Raw genomic sequence first — 19187 nt, forward strand, 5'->3', positions numbered from 1 at the left:
TGGAAGGGAAACCGACTATGAAGTCTCCATTTCTACACTTGATTAACGAGCTTATTCGCTCAATTGCACTAATGAATTATTGTATCTGAAGCTGAGGAGATGCATTGGATCTTATACAATATTGGCAGGGGGTTTCATCATGGGTTGGGCAACTTAATTGAGGCCCAAGCCCACCAGACGATCATATTGACACCTGTAGAGGAAGCGTTGGGAGCCATGGATTTCATCATGTGACAGAGCATTATCTCATGTCATGGGCATCCTTAGCACCTTCAACAACTTGTTCATTGCCCACATTATATGAGAGATGATGCACTTAGACGAGCAGTTTCCCCAACCGACTTATCAGTATGTATAGGATTTGGCAGTTGATCTGAGGGCCAATGGAGGATAGTCTCATCCTTGAGACATGAGAGGGAAATCACCATCTTCCGTGCCCTCATTTGGAGCAGTCTACAAGTTTATTTTACACCAGGAGACCCATGAGACCACTACTTGTGCCCCAAAGCCACTTTGGAGCACCACATGATGTTTTACTTGGAGATCAAGGGACCACCCCCTTGACCATCATTCATGGAGCCCTCTTCTTCATCATGGCACCTCGAGGACTTGATTAGGCCCTCCAACAACCCTCCTACACCATGGTTTCATCGTTTCAACTTCATTTTGGATGGCTTATTCTACACTTTATGAGCTATTTGGTGGGATTGTCACCAAAGTTATGTTATTTTGCACATTAAAGTAATTTTAGGGGCATCTTAGGCTAATTCGAACTACTTAGAGGATCATATAAATAAAAGTGACTCTCATTTGTGAGAGAATCATCATCACACTTGCATATCTCTCTCTTGAGAATTTCGCACTTTTTCCTTGGATGTCTATTGGAGATCTCTTGATGCATTTCGATATTTTTGGAAGCTAGTCTCGTTCTCTTGGAGTTTCTATCTTGATCTTGGATTGGATACATCTCTTGTTATCGTGTAAGTAAATTTTGTGAAGATTTTTCATGAATACAATTTTGATGTGTGGAATTTTTGCAACTAGCTAGTTCTTTCGTGCCCTAATTTATTGAAAATCATTGTAAAGATTGCTAGATTGTTGAATTCCACAAGTTATTAAATAACAAGAAGATAAATGTTTCTATTGAAAATTGGCAACTCAAGGCTAAATTTCCTTAAATAAAATCTCATTTCTGACAATTTTGTAGTGATTTTCTAAAACCAGAAAGTCGTGTCTAGCATCTCAAGTATGACTTTCCAAAAATAGTAAATCACCTTGCATCAATTGGTAATCAAGTATAGTTGAAGGAAAATCACTTAACTTATCATTAATCAATCCTAATAGTTCAATCTCGACTTAATCATCAATATTATTATTATTATCCTTTATGATACTATGATATTATTATTAAAAGGAATTACAAGTCACCTTACCTTCATCACCTCAATCACTTCACACCTCTCTCCTTGATGACTCACATGGCACTATGTAACTCTCTCTCTCTCTCTTAATGATACGTTACACTCTCTCTTACACACTCATTAAAGACATGGCATATTCCTCTTACACTCATTAAAGGCATGTCATAAAAGATTCCTCTTACGCTCTCTTTAATGCATATGTTACAATCTCCTTAACTAAGGCATGCATACCTCTCTTAATGGCATAAGTTACTAGGGCACGTGTTCCTCTCTTAATGGCATAAGTTACTAAGGCATGCGTGCCTCCCCTAAATGCAATATGTTACTCTTCCTCGAGGCATGGGTATTGCTCCTCCTTTATGACATGAATTCGTTGCACCTTATATATATGTGTCTCATATCATCTCACCTTACTACTACTTGTGCATTGTGAAAGAATAATTCGAACTTGACACAGAGAGTTGGAGAGACTTGAAGAAGATTGTGAGAGAGAGAGACTTGGAGAGTAAGAACAGAACTCAATGAGACAAGGTTGATTCAGTGCTTCAGTGTTTCAGTGTTAATTCAGTTGAAGGGAAGTTTGATTCAGTGTTTGCATCTGCTGCTACTACCAGTGATCTTCATGCTACAACTTGTTCAGATTTGGGTGAACTTACTCATTCTCTTGATCTCTCATTGTCCTTTGTATCTCTGTTGAAGAATTGATATCTAATAGAAGAAGAATCTGGTTGGGTTTTCCCCTTCTAGGTTTTGCCTTGGTCATTGGCCCTAAATTCTCTGTGTCTCATTTTGTTCTTGGTTGTCTTCTATTGTGTATTTGGTTTATGTTCTATTTACAATTGCTTAACTAATTTTTCAGGAGAAAGAAATTTTTGAAATAAGTAATTGTTTTAGCATAGAACATCATAATTTCAACAATCCCTAGTTGATTGAAACTTGTTTTTCTTCCATAAAAGTCCATAGATCTTGGGTGGGTAATTGTTGAAAAGTAGGTGCTATGACATCATTTTTTAGCCTCCTTGAGAGACAATTTAGTCGAATTTTGAATCACATAGACTCCATAGCCCAAGGGTAAGGCACTAGTCGAAGAAAATTTGGTGATCACATTCAATTTCCCTCTTTTTCTCCTCCAAAATTTTCGACCTCTCATCCTAGATGACTTAGCCAAGGTTGCCTGCGAATTGCATTAGAGGAGCTCTTTTTCAAAACCATTTGGACAAACATCTGCATTGGTGTCTCCTCTAGTGGCCCTCCAGTTTGGAGCAATTCCCACAGTCGGTTTGTGAGAAAACTCAAGCCCTAGCTCTAACTTTATAAGCTTATCTTCAGCGTCATAGGTTGGTGGTCTTCTTGCAGGTCATTTGCACATAAAATTCAAAGAAATCAATCATTCTTCTCCCTTTCCTATCCTAAGCTTGACCTTGTGATCATATTGGAAGATTTCTTCTTGTGTCAGCTCTCAAGAAGATGAACATGACATACTCTGGAAGTTGTTACATTCAGTATCTAGAATGAAATAACATTTTAAAGGTATGCATCTATAGAGAGTTGCTCGTTTGAAACGTCGAATGTGTAACGGAAACGGTTGTTTTACACGTTTCACTTAACTATCATCTATAGAGGCTCGTTTAGTCTAATGTGTAAGCCAACATTGCAACTCAGACCTCTAAGAGCTAAGTGTTCCTTTAGCTCATTGTTTTCTTTTTGTTCTATGTGGCAGGATGAGGAATACCATTAGCTCTTGGCTAAACGAACTCTCTGGATCAAAGATGCCCACTCTCTAGGTAAAATAACATAACTTATTCTGATTTTATCTCAGTTATAGTAGCATTACAAAAGAGGTTATTATGTCCATTGTATATACACTTACACATTTTGCTTTTGCTGTTTGTAGTTGTACATATTTTCCCATAAATATAAGACATTGTTTTTTAACAAAAGAAACACTTCAGTTTTGAGTTTCCACTTACAGTACATGGGATAGTGTATTAAAAATTGAAATGTAAAACAAAATTCAATACATGATTATTGAATAAACAGCATTACGCTTATATAAAGACTTGGTTGTCAACTCTCAAGAAGATGAACATGACATACTCTGGAAGTTGTTACGTTCAGTATTGAGAATGGTATGACGTTTTAAAGATGTGCATCTATAGAGGCTCGTTTAGTATAATGTGTAAGCCAACATTGCAACTCAGACCTCTAAGAAGCTCTGATTGTTAATTTCTTCTTTCTCGTTTTTCTACAATAGAAAAAAGATGTACTATTGCTTATTGTCTATATATAATACATATCATCAGTTTTAGGAAATAGACAGAAAGCAGGAGATGAACACAGGGCAGTTTCAGCTTTCAAAGTTGTGAATCATGTATTCTGTAGCAGAAGACAATAAAACCTAAGAAATCCCAGAAAATATAGAGCAATTCCAAAACAGAAAAGAATAGCCTGATAGACAAAAATATAATAGAATGTATCAGTAACTTGTACATAAGGGGTATAACAAGAGAGGGACCTGAATCTTAATCACTTGTTGCCGTAGATTTAAAAATTCTTTGCGAGCCTTCCAACCGCGGAATTTGTGTTGTATACGCCTGACTGCAGCAATCTGCTTCTTTTCACGGTGTTCCCGAAATGCCCTCTGAATCCTAAGGGCGGCAATCATTTCAAGTGTTTCTTCCTTGGTTAGACTATTGGCAGCTGATTCAAATGATTTTACTCTTAATTTGAATGAGTGTTCTCGAAATGCAGCTTGAATCTTCGCTGCTGCCTCAGTAGCAATGCGAACAGCAGCAAGAGAATCTCTCATACAGAGTTCATCTTCACTTAAATTCTCAAAAATTTCGAACTCATTGATTTTAATCGTTTTCCTTGGATCATTGTTATTATACAGTGTAAGTTTTGACAGGTGAGTTGTCAATGCCTTTTCTGCAAGATATCCAGCTAATCCTTCATACCCTTTCTTGAAAGCCAGATCGGCAGGAGTCCAACCACCAGGAGACTCTGGTTTTGGATCAGTAACTAAGCTTGCATTGGCCCCTGCAGCTAATAGTGCTGCTACCATCCGCTCCCTGCAATCACTGACCAGTTAGTACTTCAAAATCATAAAAATACTTTTTAAATCAACTATAATAAAAGAGCCTCCAAAATATGCAATTTAAGAATATCATCCTCAGAAGCCTTGGTCATGCTTCCAAGAAAAAGTGGAAAGAGTAGGGGTAACTACTGAAATCACTAAGTAAGAAAAACAGGGCCAACAGAATAACATAGTTTTGAATTTCCACATAATGAGTAAGGTGATTATAAATAGATTTTAAATTATTTACCTGAACATAAGCAATGACATAAGGAAGACAATGTGCAAATTACTTTTAAAACAAAAGGAACTATAAAGATCCTTGATTTCCATGAAGCATGTAAAGATGCATTTCAGTCTGGAAGGAAGAGCTGCACATCCTTGATCCAAGAGAAATATAGCTAATTACTAATAATGATATTTTATTAAACTATGAGTCATAACCACTGGCCATGACTCTTATTACAAGGGAATAAATTTTATCTATATTCTTGGTCATATCACTTAGTTTAACATTCCCCACTCAACTCTTCAGAATAAAAAATGCCATTATCAACACATTTATGTCTTTCTTCTTAGGCAGCTGCCTTTGAATATGACCTAAGGACAGTCATAGTCATCTAGATCATGAAAAATGTTATCAAAGACAATTTCTAGTGTAAGGATTTTGCTGAGGGTACACGCATCCCATTTCCATATTACAGCCTCCATTTAGTTCCAATTTTTTCTGGTAAGTCAATGCCCAAATCTTCATTTTCATTCTGTTTTCATTACCTTCAAAAAAGTTGCATGAAAAAAATATTTTAATTTTTGGAAGGAAAAAGAAAAGGGAGGGAAAATAATAAAAAAGTAATACAATAAAAAAGGAAAGAAAGTTGAGACACGAATAGAAAAGAGGGGTAAAATAATAATAATAAATACTCGAATATAGTATTATATACAGAGAAATTAATAATCCATGGTATTAAACAAATCAATGGTATATAGTTTTAAATTGAATTGTATATCCCCACTGCTACTTCACCATTTTCTATTCGTAGTCTTCAATTGTCTCACAACTTTGTTATGAATATAATTTATGTAAAAGTAATAAATATAGATAATAAATAATAACCATAATAATATGTAATTAAATAATAATTAGTTAAACAAAGAGGGATGTTGAAGAAGAAGACAAGCAAGTTGAAAAAAATACACACTTAGATGTTGCAGTTCAGACGATGAACATCCCAAGTGAAGGTTTTGTAACCAACTCAACAACATCCTCACCAGAAGAAAATCAAAAAGTTGCCACACACCTAATAAGGGAAATTCAAAACAAAAAAGTTCCCTATTGACATCCGAATCATGAGAGTAGACAACTCAATCAAGCTACGTATTTGTACCATTTAGAATAGATACAACAAACTGATGTTCCGAAGAATATGGAAGTAAGCTCAATCCAGTCCTATGATGACAATTCGTTACAAATTTCCAATGATTAGAATATTCCACAGAAGATTAATCTAGGATGGTCAGATCCATTTTCAGTCCGACAATTTTGCTTATCACTCAAAGGATCATCTCAACTTGTATGAACGAAGAAGACAGTTCCGAGATGAGAAGACAGTCGAAACAGAAAAAGAGATCAGGGCTTTTCATCAACAAGCTTTGAGGACGAAGTTTTTTGAAAGGGAAGGCAATGTTATGAATATAATTTATGTAAAAATAATAAATATAGATAATAAATAATAATCATAATAATATGTAATTAAATAATAATTAGTTAAACAAAGAGGCATGTCTAAGGAGACATGACCATTCATAAAGGGACACCTGCATAGGGTATATAAGCAGGCCCTCAATTTCAATTGCAACATCATTCTCTTTCATATATTTTAATATATATTCTGGTATCCTCAATGGAGATCTTTATATTGTAAGTCTTCTGGAGTATTTAAACTTGAAGAACGAACTATGTTCATTACAAACTTCCTTGCATCCTAGGCTATCCGAGACTGCTCTACTAGTAATAATGTTGTTCTCACTTACTTCTCTGTCCAAAAGAGAGAAATTAGAACTGAAATACACATGTTCTCATCCAAAAAACATTTAAAGATGCTACCACTCATGGCGGATAAATAGAGAAGCATATTACAAATGTAAAGAACCACAAAATTTTTAGTCTCAATATCTCAAAGAACCAGAATTTAAACATATTTGATATACCCCACCCACAGTAACAGGGCTTGCCCTTATCTACCTGGACTCAATGGTTTGACTTGGCCTGTCCTCAAAACTGGGTCAGGTTATACCCAACTCGTCCCAACCCTATCTGACCAAGGAAGAACTCACAAGGTCTGATAGGACTCAACCAGACTAGGTGAGATCAGTTAGACTTGGTCAAGTGCGACCAATTCACCCACGAAGCTCCTTACAAAAGGCCAAAACCAATAATTTCACCTCCTTTTCCGAATTCTTTTATAAGCGGAATAGAGAAGATATTTCAAAAGGATCTGTTAAACCACTTCTGAACAAATCTAGGGCATGATTACAATTTGCCCATTGTGGGTCATGCCATGGTCCATAATGTTTTAGATATATGATGCATGTAGTTGTATAAATTTGCACATCCAAGTGTGTTATTTTTGCATTATATAGATGTAAGGTTTCATATTAAATTTCAATGTAAAAAGTTTATACCTCTTTGGACATTATGTGTATTTTCATATTTTTTTTGTTCATTGGGTTTTTTCTGTGTCGGATCCCCAAGTCTTTGCTAAGTAAAAATCAAGTTTGACTATTTCAGCCAAAATGGTTCTGTTGCAAGTCTTGTTTGGTGATTTTGACTACACCTTGGCAAAATTCAACAATTGCAGTTCTGCTCCTATAGCAAACAATTGTGACACTCCTAAGGAAGAACTGAACTATAAATTAAGCAAAGATCAAAACTTGACACCCACTGCTATTTTTTAAAGACAAAAAACCACAATAATCTTGTTCCGGAATTCACATATAATGAAATTATTCAGAAATTCACCATTGTTTCCATAAATACAGAAGTTGTTGCAAATGAAATTAATATATCAAGAATATCGCTTTCCTTACAACTACTTTTTGTTAAATGGTCAATCAAATATTAAAGCGAATACATTCAGACCATGTCCGACTTCTGTCACATGGATCAAGGAGATGAACATTAAGTGTTGTTGAACATGTGTGACTTCCACTGCATCCAAGGTTTTAGATGGGATGTTGATCCTCATTCAAGGGCATCTACTTATACTCCTAGAATCTGATAGGCTTGCATTGTGTTGATTGAGGAGCATACTAGAAAAAGCGAGGTCCATGAGCATGCTAAAGAGGAGTGTGACACAAGTGAATGTCATATAGAGCACCAGATAAATGCATCTGATAGACACTGCAATGTGGGTGCAATGCAAGAAAAGATCAGACAGGAGTTCAGGTGCAGAAAATGTAAGCATGTGACAGTCAGAGGAAAAAAAAGGGCAGGATGTTGATAACATTCAAAGCACAAGGAAACAGCACAAGAGAATGAAAAGAAGTTCATGTGGTAAACACTTGCGAAAGGAATGCAGATCAAATAAGAGAGTGCAATTGAAGCTAGGTGCACCAAGTGAAATCTTAATAGAAGGGAAACCATAGGTGCAAGATGAGTTTACACAAAAGCTGAGTTCAGTGCAAGTGTTTCAGGTGTATGCATGAGAGGAACATGATAGAGGTATAAAAAGATATTGGGAGAATGTCAAGCATGCATGACAAGTAATGCCCCAGAAAGCAACTAAAAGGACAAGCATGGAAGGAAAAACAAAGTGCACATTTAAGTTATGACCATAACGGAAGGGCAATAAGGTAACATAAGAAACAGGTAGTCACAAAAGTTATGTTTGTCAAGAAGATGAGGTGTCACTTATGGAAGATGGACAGTGACGTGAAGTAGGAATAAATAGGATGGCAATGAAGAAGCTTAGGTTGTTGGTTAGCCAGTGTGACCATAGTGTTGTAGAGGGAGATAGTGACAAAGCATTAGTAAAGCATTGAGGTGCCTGACAATAACACGCATTTAAGCTATGAACATTATGGAAGGGCAAGAAGGTAAAGCAATATATAGGCAGTTATAGTGGTTACATTTGTGAGGCAGATGAAGGCTCACTTAATGTAAGTGTTATCACATAAATTCACTCCTTAGAAAAGTGAATTAACTTGACAAACCTGTGGTGGAAATCTCATTGTAACATCTACAAGAATCTACCCAACGTTGAAAAATGTAACTAGGTTCGGTCTTCATAATGACATGTGGAAATATGATTTTATGTAATTGATGAAAAGAAGAAAAATAAAATTATTATTAATGCTTGTCTCATGGGTTTCATGAGCAAGGAAATTTATTTTTAGTGATGGCTCCCATTGTGAGCCTTTAGGATTTGTCATCTAGTCATACAAGTCAATTTGAGTCTATGTCATGTATGAAGGACCTTTCTTGGGCATATTATATTTGTATATGAGTCAATGAAAATGTCAAGTAGCCCTCCAAGACCAAGCACAAGCATTAACCTCAAGTCGGCTTCAAAGTGGAATTAATTATCTCCTCCAACAGACATGTCGGCTCACCCTCTTCAAGTCGCCTTATTCAAGGAGGAAACTGTTGATTTCGTGTAGCGTCATATGTGCTCTAACCATGAAAATTGGTGGAGAGGCTAAAGCACATGAGATCTCCAAGACCCATAAATGGTTTGGGCAGATTCTTCTCAGTTAAGGAGATATTAAAATAATTAATATTTTTAATGGAGTTCCTAAGTCTAAACTTAGGAAAAATAAAATATTAATGGGTATTAATATAAAACTGGGTTAGAAGGTTCCAAATGACATGGATCAAGCCAAATCTAATCTTAGCCATTGATTAGGGATGTAATCTCGGCCGTTGAAGGACCAACAAGAAAATTATAAGAAGAGGCTTGAGAATCAGTTGGAGAATACACCAGAGTGATCAGTGATTCGATTTTCTAGAGCGAGGTTTACTAAGAAAAGTCGAATCAGTGATCAGTTTGCAGCAAGGCGCAGTGAATACAGGACAGAGAGGCAAAGATAGTGCCGAGAGACCAGTGCAGAAGCAGAGAGAGGCAAACGATGAGCCAAAGGGAGCCATGCAGAGTTAGAAGGGATTGTGCAGAGGCCAGAAGGGCTTGCGTCATCCACGCAAAGGGCAGTAGGAGTGACATAGAGGACCGTAGAGGCTACGCAGTGCCTCAGAGGGCTGACGCAGAGGATTTCGGGCTGACGCTGAGGCCAGGTGGGTTGACGCTGAGCTTCAGAGGTTGCTGGAGAGCGTTTCGTGGGGAAGATTCTCTGAATAGAGAGGTATTACTGCCAGATTATTTTCTCTATCGGGTGAGCCAGTTTGGCACCCAATTGTACTCAGATAGACTACATAATAAAATAACCCTCAAAATTGTTGCACCAATTTTCCCAAGTTGGGTTTTTCCAGGGACAAGTTGTCCAAAAATAACGGTGTCACTTGTGTGTTTGCTATTTCTTCCAGCTGTTGATCTATAGATGGTTGACACTGTATTGTGTTTATTTCGATATTTATATTTTTAAATAACTTGTTCGTAATTAACAAGTAGGAGAAATAAACCAGAGAATACAAATAAAATTTCTAACGGGTAATACTTAGAAATTTCAACAGAAACAACTATAAATAGGGCTGCTCGGCATCACTTTTCAGATAGAATTTCAATGGAACAGTGATCTGAAATAGAAGTGTGAAAAGGGTAAAAGGAGAAGCCTCCCAACTTGCAAAGTAAAGAAGAAAGAAGAGTGAGGTTCTTAGGGTATTTCTTTGGACTGTTTTAAGGGCAGAAAACCTCTATACGTGCTAGAAGTTTGTTGCAGCAGTGAAGGACAAGGAGAAGTATGTTGCAGCAGTGAAGGCCGAGGAGAAGTTTGTTGCAATAGTGGAAGCCAAGGAGAAGTGCAATCCTCCTAGGGAGCCGAAGTGGAAGAAGGGCTAGTCAAGAAGGTTCTGAATTAAGGACAAAAATTGCAGACCTAATTCAAGAAGGCCAAAGGTCTAAAGCAGAAGAAAGCCAAGGTTGAAGAAGAAGCCGAGAAGGAGGAAGGAGTAGAAGGTTGACTATCATTGACTAAGGATCTTGTGTCTTGGTCTTGGAGTGGCAAATAGGTCAAGGGTCTTGGTCTTGGTATTCGTCAATTGGAATCTCTATAAGAAGAAGAATTTGTTCGGGTTTTCCTCTCAAGTGGGAGAGGTTTTGGCCCTAGCTGATAGCCTATATTCTGTGTCTCTTGTCTCTTTATGGTTTATGCATTAGTAGCTTTTTGATGAAGAAGAACACTAACCTAAGTGATAGAAGATCCTAATCTAAAGAATTAAAAAGCACTCACAAGCATCTACTAATAGAAGAGAAATCACTTAATTGCTATGCCCTAGATTTCTCAACATGGTATCAGAGCTAAGGTGACCAAGTCAAGGAAGGGCATCTTATCAAGGGACACTCAAGGATCAAATCTCAAGGAAGGCATCAAAGCGAAGATCATCTTGAAGTCAAAGGAAGCATCATAACCCTAGACCAAAGAAGTCTACAAAGAAGTATTGGGGTCATCATCAAGAGGGGGAAGGCCAAAACCCTACATCTATTCAAGTTAAAGTGTTTTGAAGACTATTCATCCAAAGGAAGCTAGATCAAAAGGCGATATCATCTCACTCTCTATGGGATCAAGGATCATTCTCGCAGAAAACTACCTTCATCAAGGAGAAGTTTTATATCCTCTATATCATCATCAAAATCAAGGAAGCAGCAAGAAGAAGGAACATCCTATCAAGTAAGTATATCTATGTCCACATCTGAATCTGTCAAAATGTCTTTTTGCAAGGAAAGCAACAAATTGGTTGGGGCTTCAAACTATCTTGCATGGAAGAAAAGGACAGATCTGAATCTCATTGAAAATGAGGTTATGGAACATGTCAAAGGTTCTATCACTAAACCAAGAAAGGAAGATGCTCAAGCTCTTGCCAAGTATATGAAAGGGGAAGTTAGGGCTCAAAGGATTCTCATAGAATCCATCAAGGATCCCCTCATCCCATATGTATCTAAACTCGAAACTTCAAAAGAAATCTATGACAAACTAGTAGAGTTATATTTCATAAGCACTGTTGGAGAAGTCATCTCATTAAGGCAAGAACTCTACAAGCTGAAGATGTCAAGGGAAGATGGAATAACCTCATACTTTATGAGGATATCTGAGATTCGGGATCAACTACAAGATCTGGGAGAAGTCATGTCTGATAGAGAAATGACTATAGTTGTATTAAATGCACTACTGGAGGAGTGGGGTAACTTTACTTCAAGTATTTATGGGAAGAAAGAAGCTACTCCATTCCAGGATCTATGGTCACTGTGCAAGATTGAAGAATCTAGACTAAAGGCCAAATCTGATGTGGGAGTAGGTGAGAAAAATCAAGCTTATGCTGCAATGACAAAAAGAAAGGGACAATTTGGAAAGTTTGGTCCTTAGAAAAAGAAGAACATGGCTAAAATACAATGCTATGGGTGTCAAGAATATGGGCACTATAGGAGAGATTGTCCTAAGCTCAAGAAGGACAATAACAAAAGAGGAAGAGAAGAAGCCCACATCACCAAGGAAGTGGAGGAAGTTGAAAAGAAGAAATCCAAGAAGGAGGAAGTAATAGATCTCCACTATTGAGATAGTCTTCCTCACATAAGTTCTTTTCAAGTTCCTAAGTCTTCTAAGATATGGCTATCATGATTCACTAAGTAAAATAATGGGATGCATCAAGGCATCATAGAAGCATTGAAAGCAAGAGCTCGGGACATCATCATAGAGAAGCATGAAAGACGATTAGAATCTATGGAAGTCAAGGATATAGCTCTTGGGAATCTCATTGAAAACACAAGTGGCAAGCTCATCTAGTAGAAGGTTCATCATACATGTATCAAATGGAAACATCTGTTGATGGGGATACTTTAGATCCACAAGATTCTCTGATGGAATCTCCATTGAAAGTTCACCGATCATGAGTGGAAGCAAGTGTTTCATCAAGAATTTCAAACTTGTGGAATTCATGGGATGATAGTATAATGACATAAATCTGCTAAGTGCCTTTCTCAATTTTTGCAAATTTTGGATGGATAAAATTTTGGGTACAAACATAGGAAAAGTGGGTGAAAAATAATTAATTTAATTTTGTGGTAGGGGAGGCCCCAAACAGTAGACAAAAGGGATGATTAATCACATAGAGGGATGTGGGGACCACCCCATGAGGAAATACGCACTCATTGAGAAAATCGAATTGGAGGGAAGAGGCAAGGAGATCAAATGGTGGGGCCAACAAGGAGAGAAAAGGAGCAACAAGTATCAATAGAAGTGACCTCCATTTTGGCATCTTTTGACAATCTTACTTTTGAACACAAGTTTTCTTGAGCTATTTAGCCAAGTAAACCAATGTTGTTCAGCATAAGGAATTCCCAAGCAGCAATTCCATCTCTACCTTCGGTGAACTTCGAGTGTCACCCTAGGAGAGTATTTCAAAACTTAGTGGGGAGAGATTCGTTGGAGTTCCTGGGACACAACAGCGCTTGCTTCAGCTAGTTCGAACTTCCAGGAGGACACAGTGACAGTAATCAAACCACTGAGTTGAGGAAGTTTCAAGGGGAATTCTGGCCAACAAATGTAGGAGAAATTTCATTGAGGGTGGACCAATGTTTGTGGAGAATTTCAGGGCTGGAAGCTGCTACTGCTGAGAGAGCCAAACTCACCATTTTAGGTCCTACGCAAAAGTATTACTGGGCAGAATTTGTGGGGTTGGATTCATCTTATTTGTGTCGGGTTTTGGAAGGAATTTCAGTCACATATTTCGAGAGAAATTTGCAAGGCAATCCTACAACTAATTGAGAATGAATTGGTGACATATCCAATAGTTTGAATTGTTGGGAATGCAGAAACTGTTAAGTAGGGCGAGCACCAAATTTGGGTAATTCTAGGATGTTGGAATTACCCCAAATCATTTCTTGGTTTTGCTGGACTAACCTCAAGGAGTCTGCTCCTAAATTTGCATAATTTTTGGAGGAGTTTTGGTGCCCCAAAATAGAAGAATTATTTAGCAACGAGTTAGGAGGAGTGAGCTTAGATTTTGGGATCCAAGTGGTCGGTAGAATTTGCCAAAAACCTTTCTGGGTTTTTCTGGGTTTTTGGCAAGGACCTCAAATCTAATTTTGCAGAATTTTTTGGGCAGATTTGAGGGGTCAAATCAAGGTCTCAACACAAACCGTAGTGCGGAATTACTGGGCCAACGCAAATTTTCTAATAGATAAACTCCAGAGTCCAGCAACAGTTCAGCATTGGCATATCAATCACTTGAGGCTTGTAGCTTGCCTTGTGCAAGCCCAGGTGCACTCTTTCTATTTCACATTGTACTCTAGCAGTTTATATAATAAAATTGCCCATTTTTGGCGTGTTTGGGAGCATTTCTGGGTTGTTGGTGTTTACTGAAAATTTTTATGTTGTATTGTCTTGCATGTTTTTGTTATCACTATAAATTTTTCCATTAGAAATATTACAGTGGTATCAGAGCATGATCTTGGCCGGTTGTGGGGAGGCTAGCAAGATCATGGAGGAATTGATGAGGTAGAGCCAACAATTGGTGAGGCAGAACTAGCAAATCCTAGAGGGGATGCAACAAATGACACATAACCAGCGGAGAACCCAAGCATATGCACACACACCGCAGCCATACAACACCCATAGGTATGGCCAGTCTGGCCATCCTACCATGCCTCATTTCTTGGATGAACAAGAGGAAGAGAAGTATGGTTTAGGGTTTGGATCATCAGGTAGTGTAGGGCAGTTGGAGGGTGAGTCCAGGAGACAGTTTTGAAGGTGGACACCTGGTTTTAGACATCAGGAACCTGAGGAGGAGGCTGAGGGTACGCAGGGTCATGAGGAGCACATAGATACACCTAGTCTGACACAGGAGCCACCGTTGCGGAAGTTTCCTTTGGTAGCCCCGATTGACACATTAGTGGAGACAGTTGGGCACACACTCATAAGACCTTCTATTGATGAGGTGCCAGCAGGCACAGAGGTACCCAAAGTTATGACAGAGTTCCCAGATGACCGCTACCTACAGCAACAGGGAGAGCAATTTGAGGAGCATGATCTAGATGAGGATGTTATGCTTGAGGAGCTACCTGTGGTGGGGCAGCACAGGTCTCTTGTTGAGCCCATGATGGAGGAGGAAGAGCAGTCATTGTTTGGGCCTGCCATCGACAAGGAGCAAATAGATACACAAGAAGCTAGCAGAGTTGTAGTACTTCCAGTCAGTAGCTCTCTTCAGGCTTACATAGAGGGGGTCTGCAGTATTGTTAGGTTACCTCTGCACGTTGGAGGGAGAGTGGTTGAGTTACCTAGACAGATCGTATATGTTGACGAGGACAGTGAGATGAGGCAACATGAGTTGCACAGGGCGCAACGCTCGCAGGGTGGAGTTGTTATGTATATTGGTGCTCTTGCATTTGATCCCTCTCATGGGGTTGGATGGCAAGAGGTATTGAGTTGGTACCAGTGTTTTAAAAACTAGCCGGTTTGAACCAGTAACCGGTCAAACCGGTTCATTAGCCGATTGGGTCAAACCGGCAGAAAAATCGAGTTTAACCCACCTCTTGGCCAAAAAATCACATAAACCGTTGCTAACCAGTCGGTTCTATCCTAAACCGATTGGTTCACCAGCAAGGTCACGAAGGACCTACACAGCGCAGTTTAGGAAAGTTCCAAGGTGTTTTGGAGGGAAAATAACGGTTGTTTCCCTCCAAAAACACCATCTCCAAGCCTTTAAAAGGAGCTCACCCCCTTCATTTGCCTCACACATCTCATTTGGAGTTTTTGAGAGTTTGATTGGGAGCCTGAAGAGTTTTTGCTAGAGTAGTGGAACAACAGAGACTTTTAGCTAAGTAGTAGTCATCATGCCTCCAAAAGCCAAGGATACTGCATGGGCTCATTATGATATGATTGATGGCAAAATGATCTGCAAATATTGCCAAAAATCTATTGGAGGGGGTATTAACAAGTTCAAGCAACACTTGGCTGGGATAGGAGGCCATGTAAAGCCATGTGGAGCACCAAATGAAGTAATATGGCATATTAGGGCAGAATGAAGTTTGAGACTCAGGTCACTGAACCAATAGAGAAGTTTGTGACTCAAGCAGTTGCAATGTTTGGGAGTTGAGACTCAGCCAACTTAGTTTGATCATGATGACTCGTGAGAAGTTTCAAGTGATAACGTTGATCACTAATATCATATATGTAGGCTTGTAGTAGGCCAGCGGCCCCATAGTTTGTAGGCTTTGTTTTTGCATGATAGAGGCCATTTAGAGCCTCATTGATTATATATTTTGTTCCCTATATGTATTGCACTTATGCCATTTTGATATATTCACCTTTACATGGTATATATATGAGCAAAATTTGCATATTTTTTGTCTAGTGGTTTGGAATCATGGTTTTAAATCTTAAAGATAGTTTTTCTCATTAAAAATTAATTATTTGATGCATTCTTTTAGAGATCGGTTCATTTAGCCCTGACCAGACCTGGTTTCACCGATTCCGGTTTGAAACCCAGTTTATTAAGAGCACTGGTCCGGTCACCGGTTCTGGTTTTTAAAACTATCGCTGGTACCCGATGGAACGGGTTAGGTGTCGAGATGTATCCATGGCCATAGTTCGGCAGGGGTCGTGGGTTACTAGAGGGGCTCAAGGGCCAAACTATTTTTGGGATCTAGGTGGGATTCCCCATCATATCATGGATTCAATCGATGATGGTAGTAGTTGTGCGCTAGATCCGAGGATGGAGGGTACACACACCCACAGTTTTCTATCAGAGTTTCGAGCAGCTCTAGTGGCTAGTTGGATCGACAGGGGAGTAGGTGGACTCCGTGAGTTGTCCTGGCATGTGGATCAGGCATGGAGTTGCAGGATGATCAACATACTCTTGTACGGGTTGATCGAAGGATGTGGCATCGACAGGCCACCAAACATAGCATTTTACCGAGATGAGGCTTTCCCATGGATATGTGGGGTGCAGAGGACACCAAGTAGCAACACCTTCGTGACACCGTCGCTGGTACGTGTTGATTTGGGGTAGCATCGGATGTGCTCTAGCCATGAAAGTTAGTGGAGAGGCTAAAGCACATGAGATCTCCAAGACCCAAAAATTGTATGAACAGATTGTACCTGGTTTGGGAGATATTAAAATAATTAATATTTTCAATGGAGTTCCTAAGTCTAAACTTAGGAAAAATAAAATATTAATGGGTATTAATATAAAACTGGGTTAGAAGGTTCCAAAAGTCATGGATCAAGCCAAACCTAATCTTAGCCGTTGATTAGAGATTTAATCTCAGTCGTTGAAGGACCAACGAGAAAAGTATAAGAGGAGGCTTGAGGGTCAGTTGGAAGACATACCAGAGTGATCAGTCATTCGATTTGCTAGAGCAGGGTTGCTAAGCAAAGTCGAATCAGTGATCAACAGTGAGGGGCAGTGAGTACTAGGTAGAGAGGCAGAGACAGTGCCAAGAGACCAACGCAAAAGCAGAGAGCGAGAGGCAGCAACCAGTGCAAGCCACGCAGAGCCCAGCAGAGACAGCGCAGAGGCTAAAGGGACTGCGTCATCCACGCAGAGGTTGCAGGAGTGACGCAGAGGGTCCCAGAGGCTACGCAATTCCTCAGAGGCCTAACGCAGAGAGGTTTGAGGCTGACGCAGGGCAGTAGGAGGCTAACGCAGAGGCCAGAAGGGCCAACACAGAGCTTCAGAGACGCTAGAGAGGGTTTCGTGGGGCAAGTTTTTTGAATACCTATTTCCGAAGAGAGTGGCATTGCTATCGTGTATTTTTTCTCTGTCGAGTGAGCTGGTTAGGCACCCAATTGTACTCAAGGAAATATTGCATAATAATAAACCCTCAGAATAGTTGCACCGGTTTTCCCGCATCGGGTTTTTCCGGGGACATTTGTCCAAAAATAACGGTGTCACTTGTGTGAACAGCGAATATTAAACCATAAATTGCACGCAGAAACGAGGTGTATCAGTTGTAAGCAGCTCGACCGGTATAAGTAATAAAAAAATTTGAAGTTTTGGGTTCCTTTTCCTGCATTTAGCGCACCGATTTGATTGAAATCTGTGAATTTCTGGCTTGTATGGAAACTCGCATGTGATTTTATTGTGTTTTTGTCGACTTTTTGAGCGGTCTGGCCCTAGATTGCTCGCTCTGTAATCTTTGGCGGTTTTCTGGAGTCTCGTCGTGGAGAGATTGAAGTGGATCTATGTTTGAATGGTGGTAAAATTTAAAACAGTATATGCATTGATTAATCTGCTGCCTTTTAAAAAAAAATATCTGCTGCGTTGAAGAAGGATATTCGAAAGTTTTTTTGGATGGTATATATATATGAGTGAGAAAGCCACTATTGAAGATTGAAGGCTGTGCTTTCCCATCTGACAACAAATTTTCTCTGGCGCCGTCTGTGGAGTAGTGCAGCGAAGTGAGCTTTATTTCAGGGTTTTGCTAATCTAAACACAAATTTTTTTTTTGTGTTTGAGATAATATCATTATCGCTGGCATATACTCTGAAGTTTTTGTGGTATATACTTGAAGATTTTTGACATGTAAAAATGTGTACTCTTAACTCTGTTTAACACATGAAATTGTATTGAGCCCCTTATTTTTGGTACGCTGACTGCATGGTATTGGCGTCCATATTGGTATATAAGGAAGAGATTTGAAATCTTTTGAGAATGCCTTTTTGAGTACATTTTACTATATATCAGCAGAAGTATTTTTCTATCAGCAGAAGTATTTTTTTTACAGAATGCATTCAATCATATCCATGGTGGGAATAGTTCTCACTGGCAAGGAGAACTATCCTGAATGGTCCCGGATGATAAAACACACCCTCATTTTCAATGAGTTGTGGAAAGGAGTGTGTGTCGGAGAAGGAGACAATGACCCAGTACAGCCTACCTCAGACAAAGAGCTCGTCATTTGGGAAAACAAGAACAACAAAGCTTATGCATTAATCGCAGCATCTGTAAATGAAGAGGTGAGTCGCCATATTTCGTCATATTCCACTGCCTTTGAAGCCTTACAAAAGCTGAAAGAACTCTATGACTCACATTCTGCACTTGAAGTTGTTCAACTCATGATTAAACTCTTCACTCTTGAACTGCAAAATAATGATCCTCTTGCTCTTGCATCTGAAGTAAAGTCTATAATGCATGATATCAATTCCACTAAGGTTGAGCTGGATATCCCTCTTATTGCTTTTCTCAAGGCACTTTATCCTACTTACTCCAATTATCTTGAGTCTTTGCAAGCAAATGGAAATCTCAAAGATATAACCTTTGACTCTCTTGTGCAAAAGTTTGCTGAAAGAGAGAAAGCTTTTGGAAAGAAGACAGCCCCTGAATCTTCTGAAGAGACTGTGTGCCTTGCTCATAAAGAAAAGCATCCTGCTCAAGATTCTACAAGAGGAAGAGGTGGACGAAGAGGAAGAGGAAGATATTTCAGAGGCAAGGGGGGCAGACATTCTCAAGGAGAAAAGGCAGATCTGCACTGCATTCGCTGCAAAAGAAATGGATCACATGATGCCTCTACATGCAAGCTACC

General features: G+C 39.1%; 1 protein-coding gene across 1 annotated transcript in view; it reads right to left on the minus strand.

Moving 5' to 3' along the window:
- Positions 1–19187, minus strand: part of LOC149177918 (calmodulin-binding transcription activator) — a 340027-nt gene that overhangs the window by 47057 nt on the left and 273783 nt on the right. Inside the window, exon 9 of the mRNA XM_089421919.1 lies at positions 3937–4492. Within this exon, the coding sequence (XP_089278045.1) occupies positions 3937–4492 (556 nt within the window). The remainder of the gene's footprint in view (positions 1–3936; positions 4493–19187) is intronic.

Source organism: Pinus tabuliformis, chromosome 4_1 (assembly GCF_031772625.1).
Source record: "Pinus tabuliformis cultivar Carrire ecotype Pingquan chromosome 4_1, CPIR1, whole genome shotgun sequence".
Classification (NCBI taxonomy): domain Eukaryota; kingdom Viridiplantae; phylum Streptophyta; class Pinopsida; order Pinales; family Pinaceae; genus Pinus; species Pinus tabuliformis.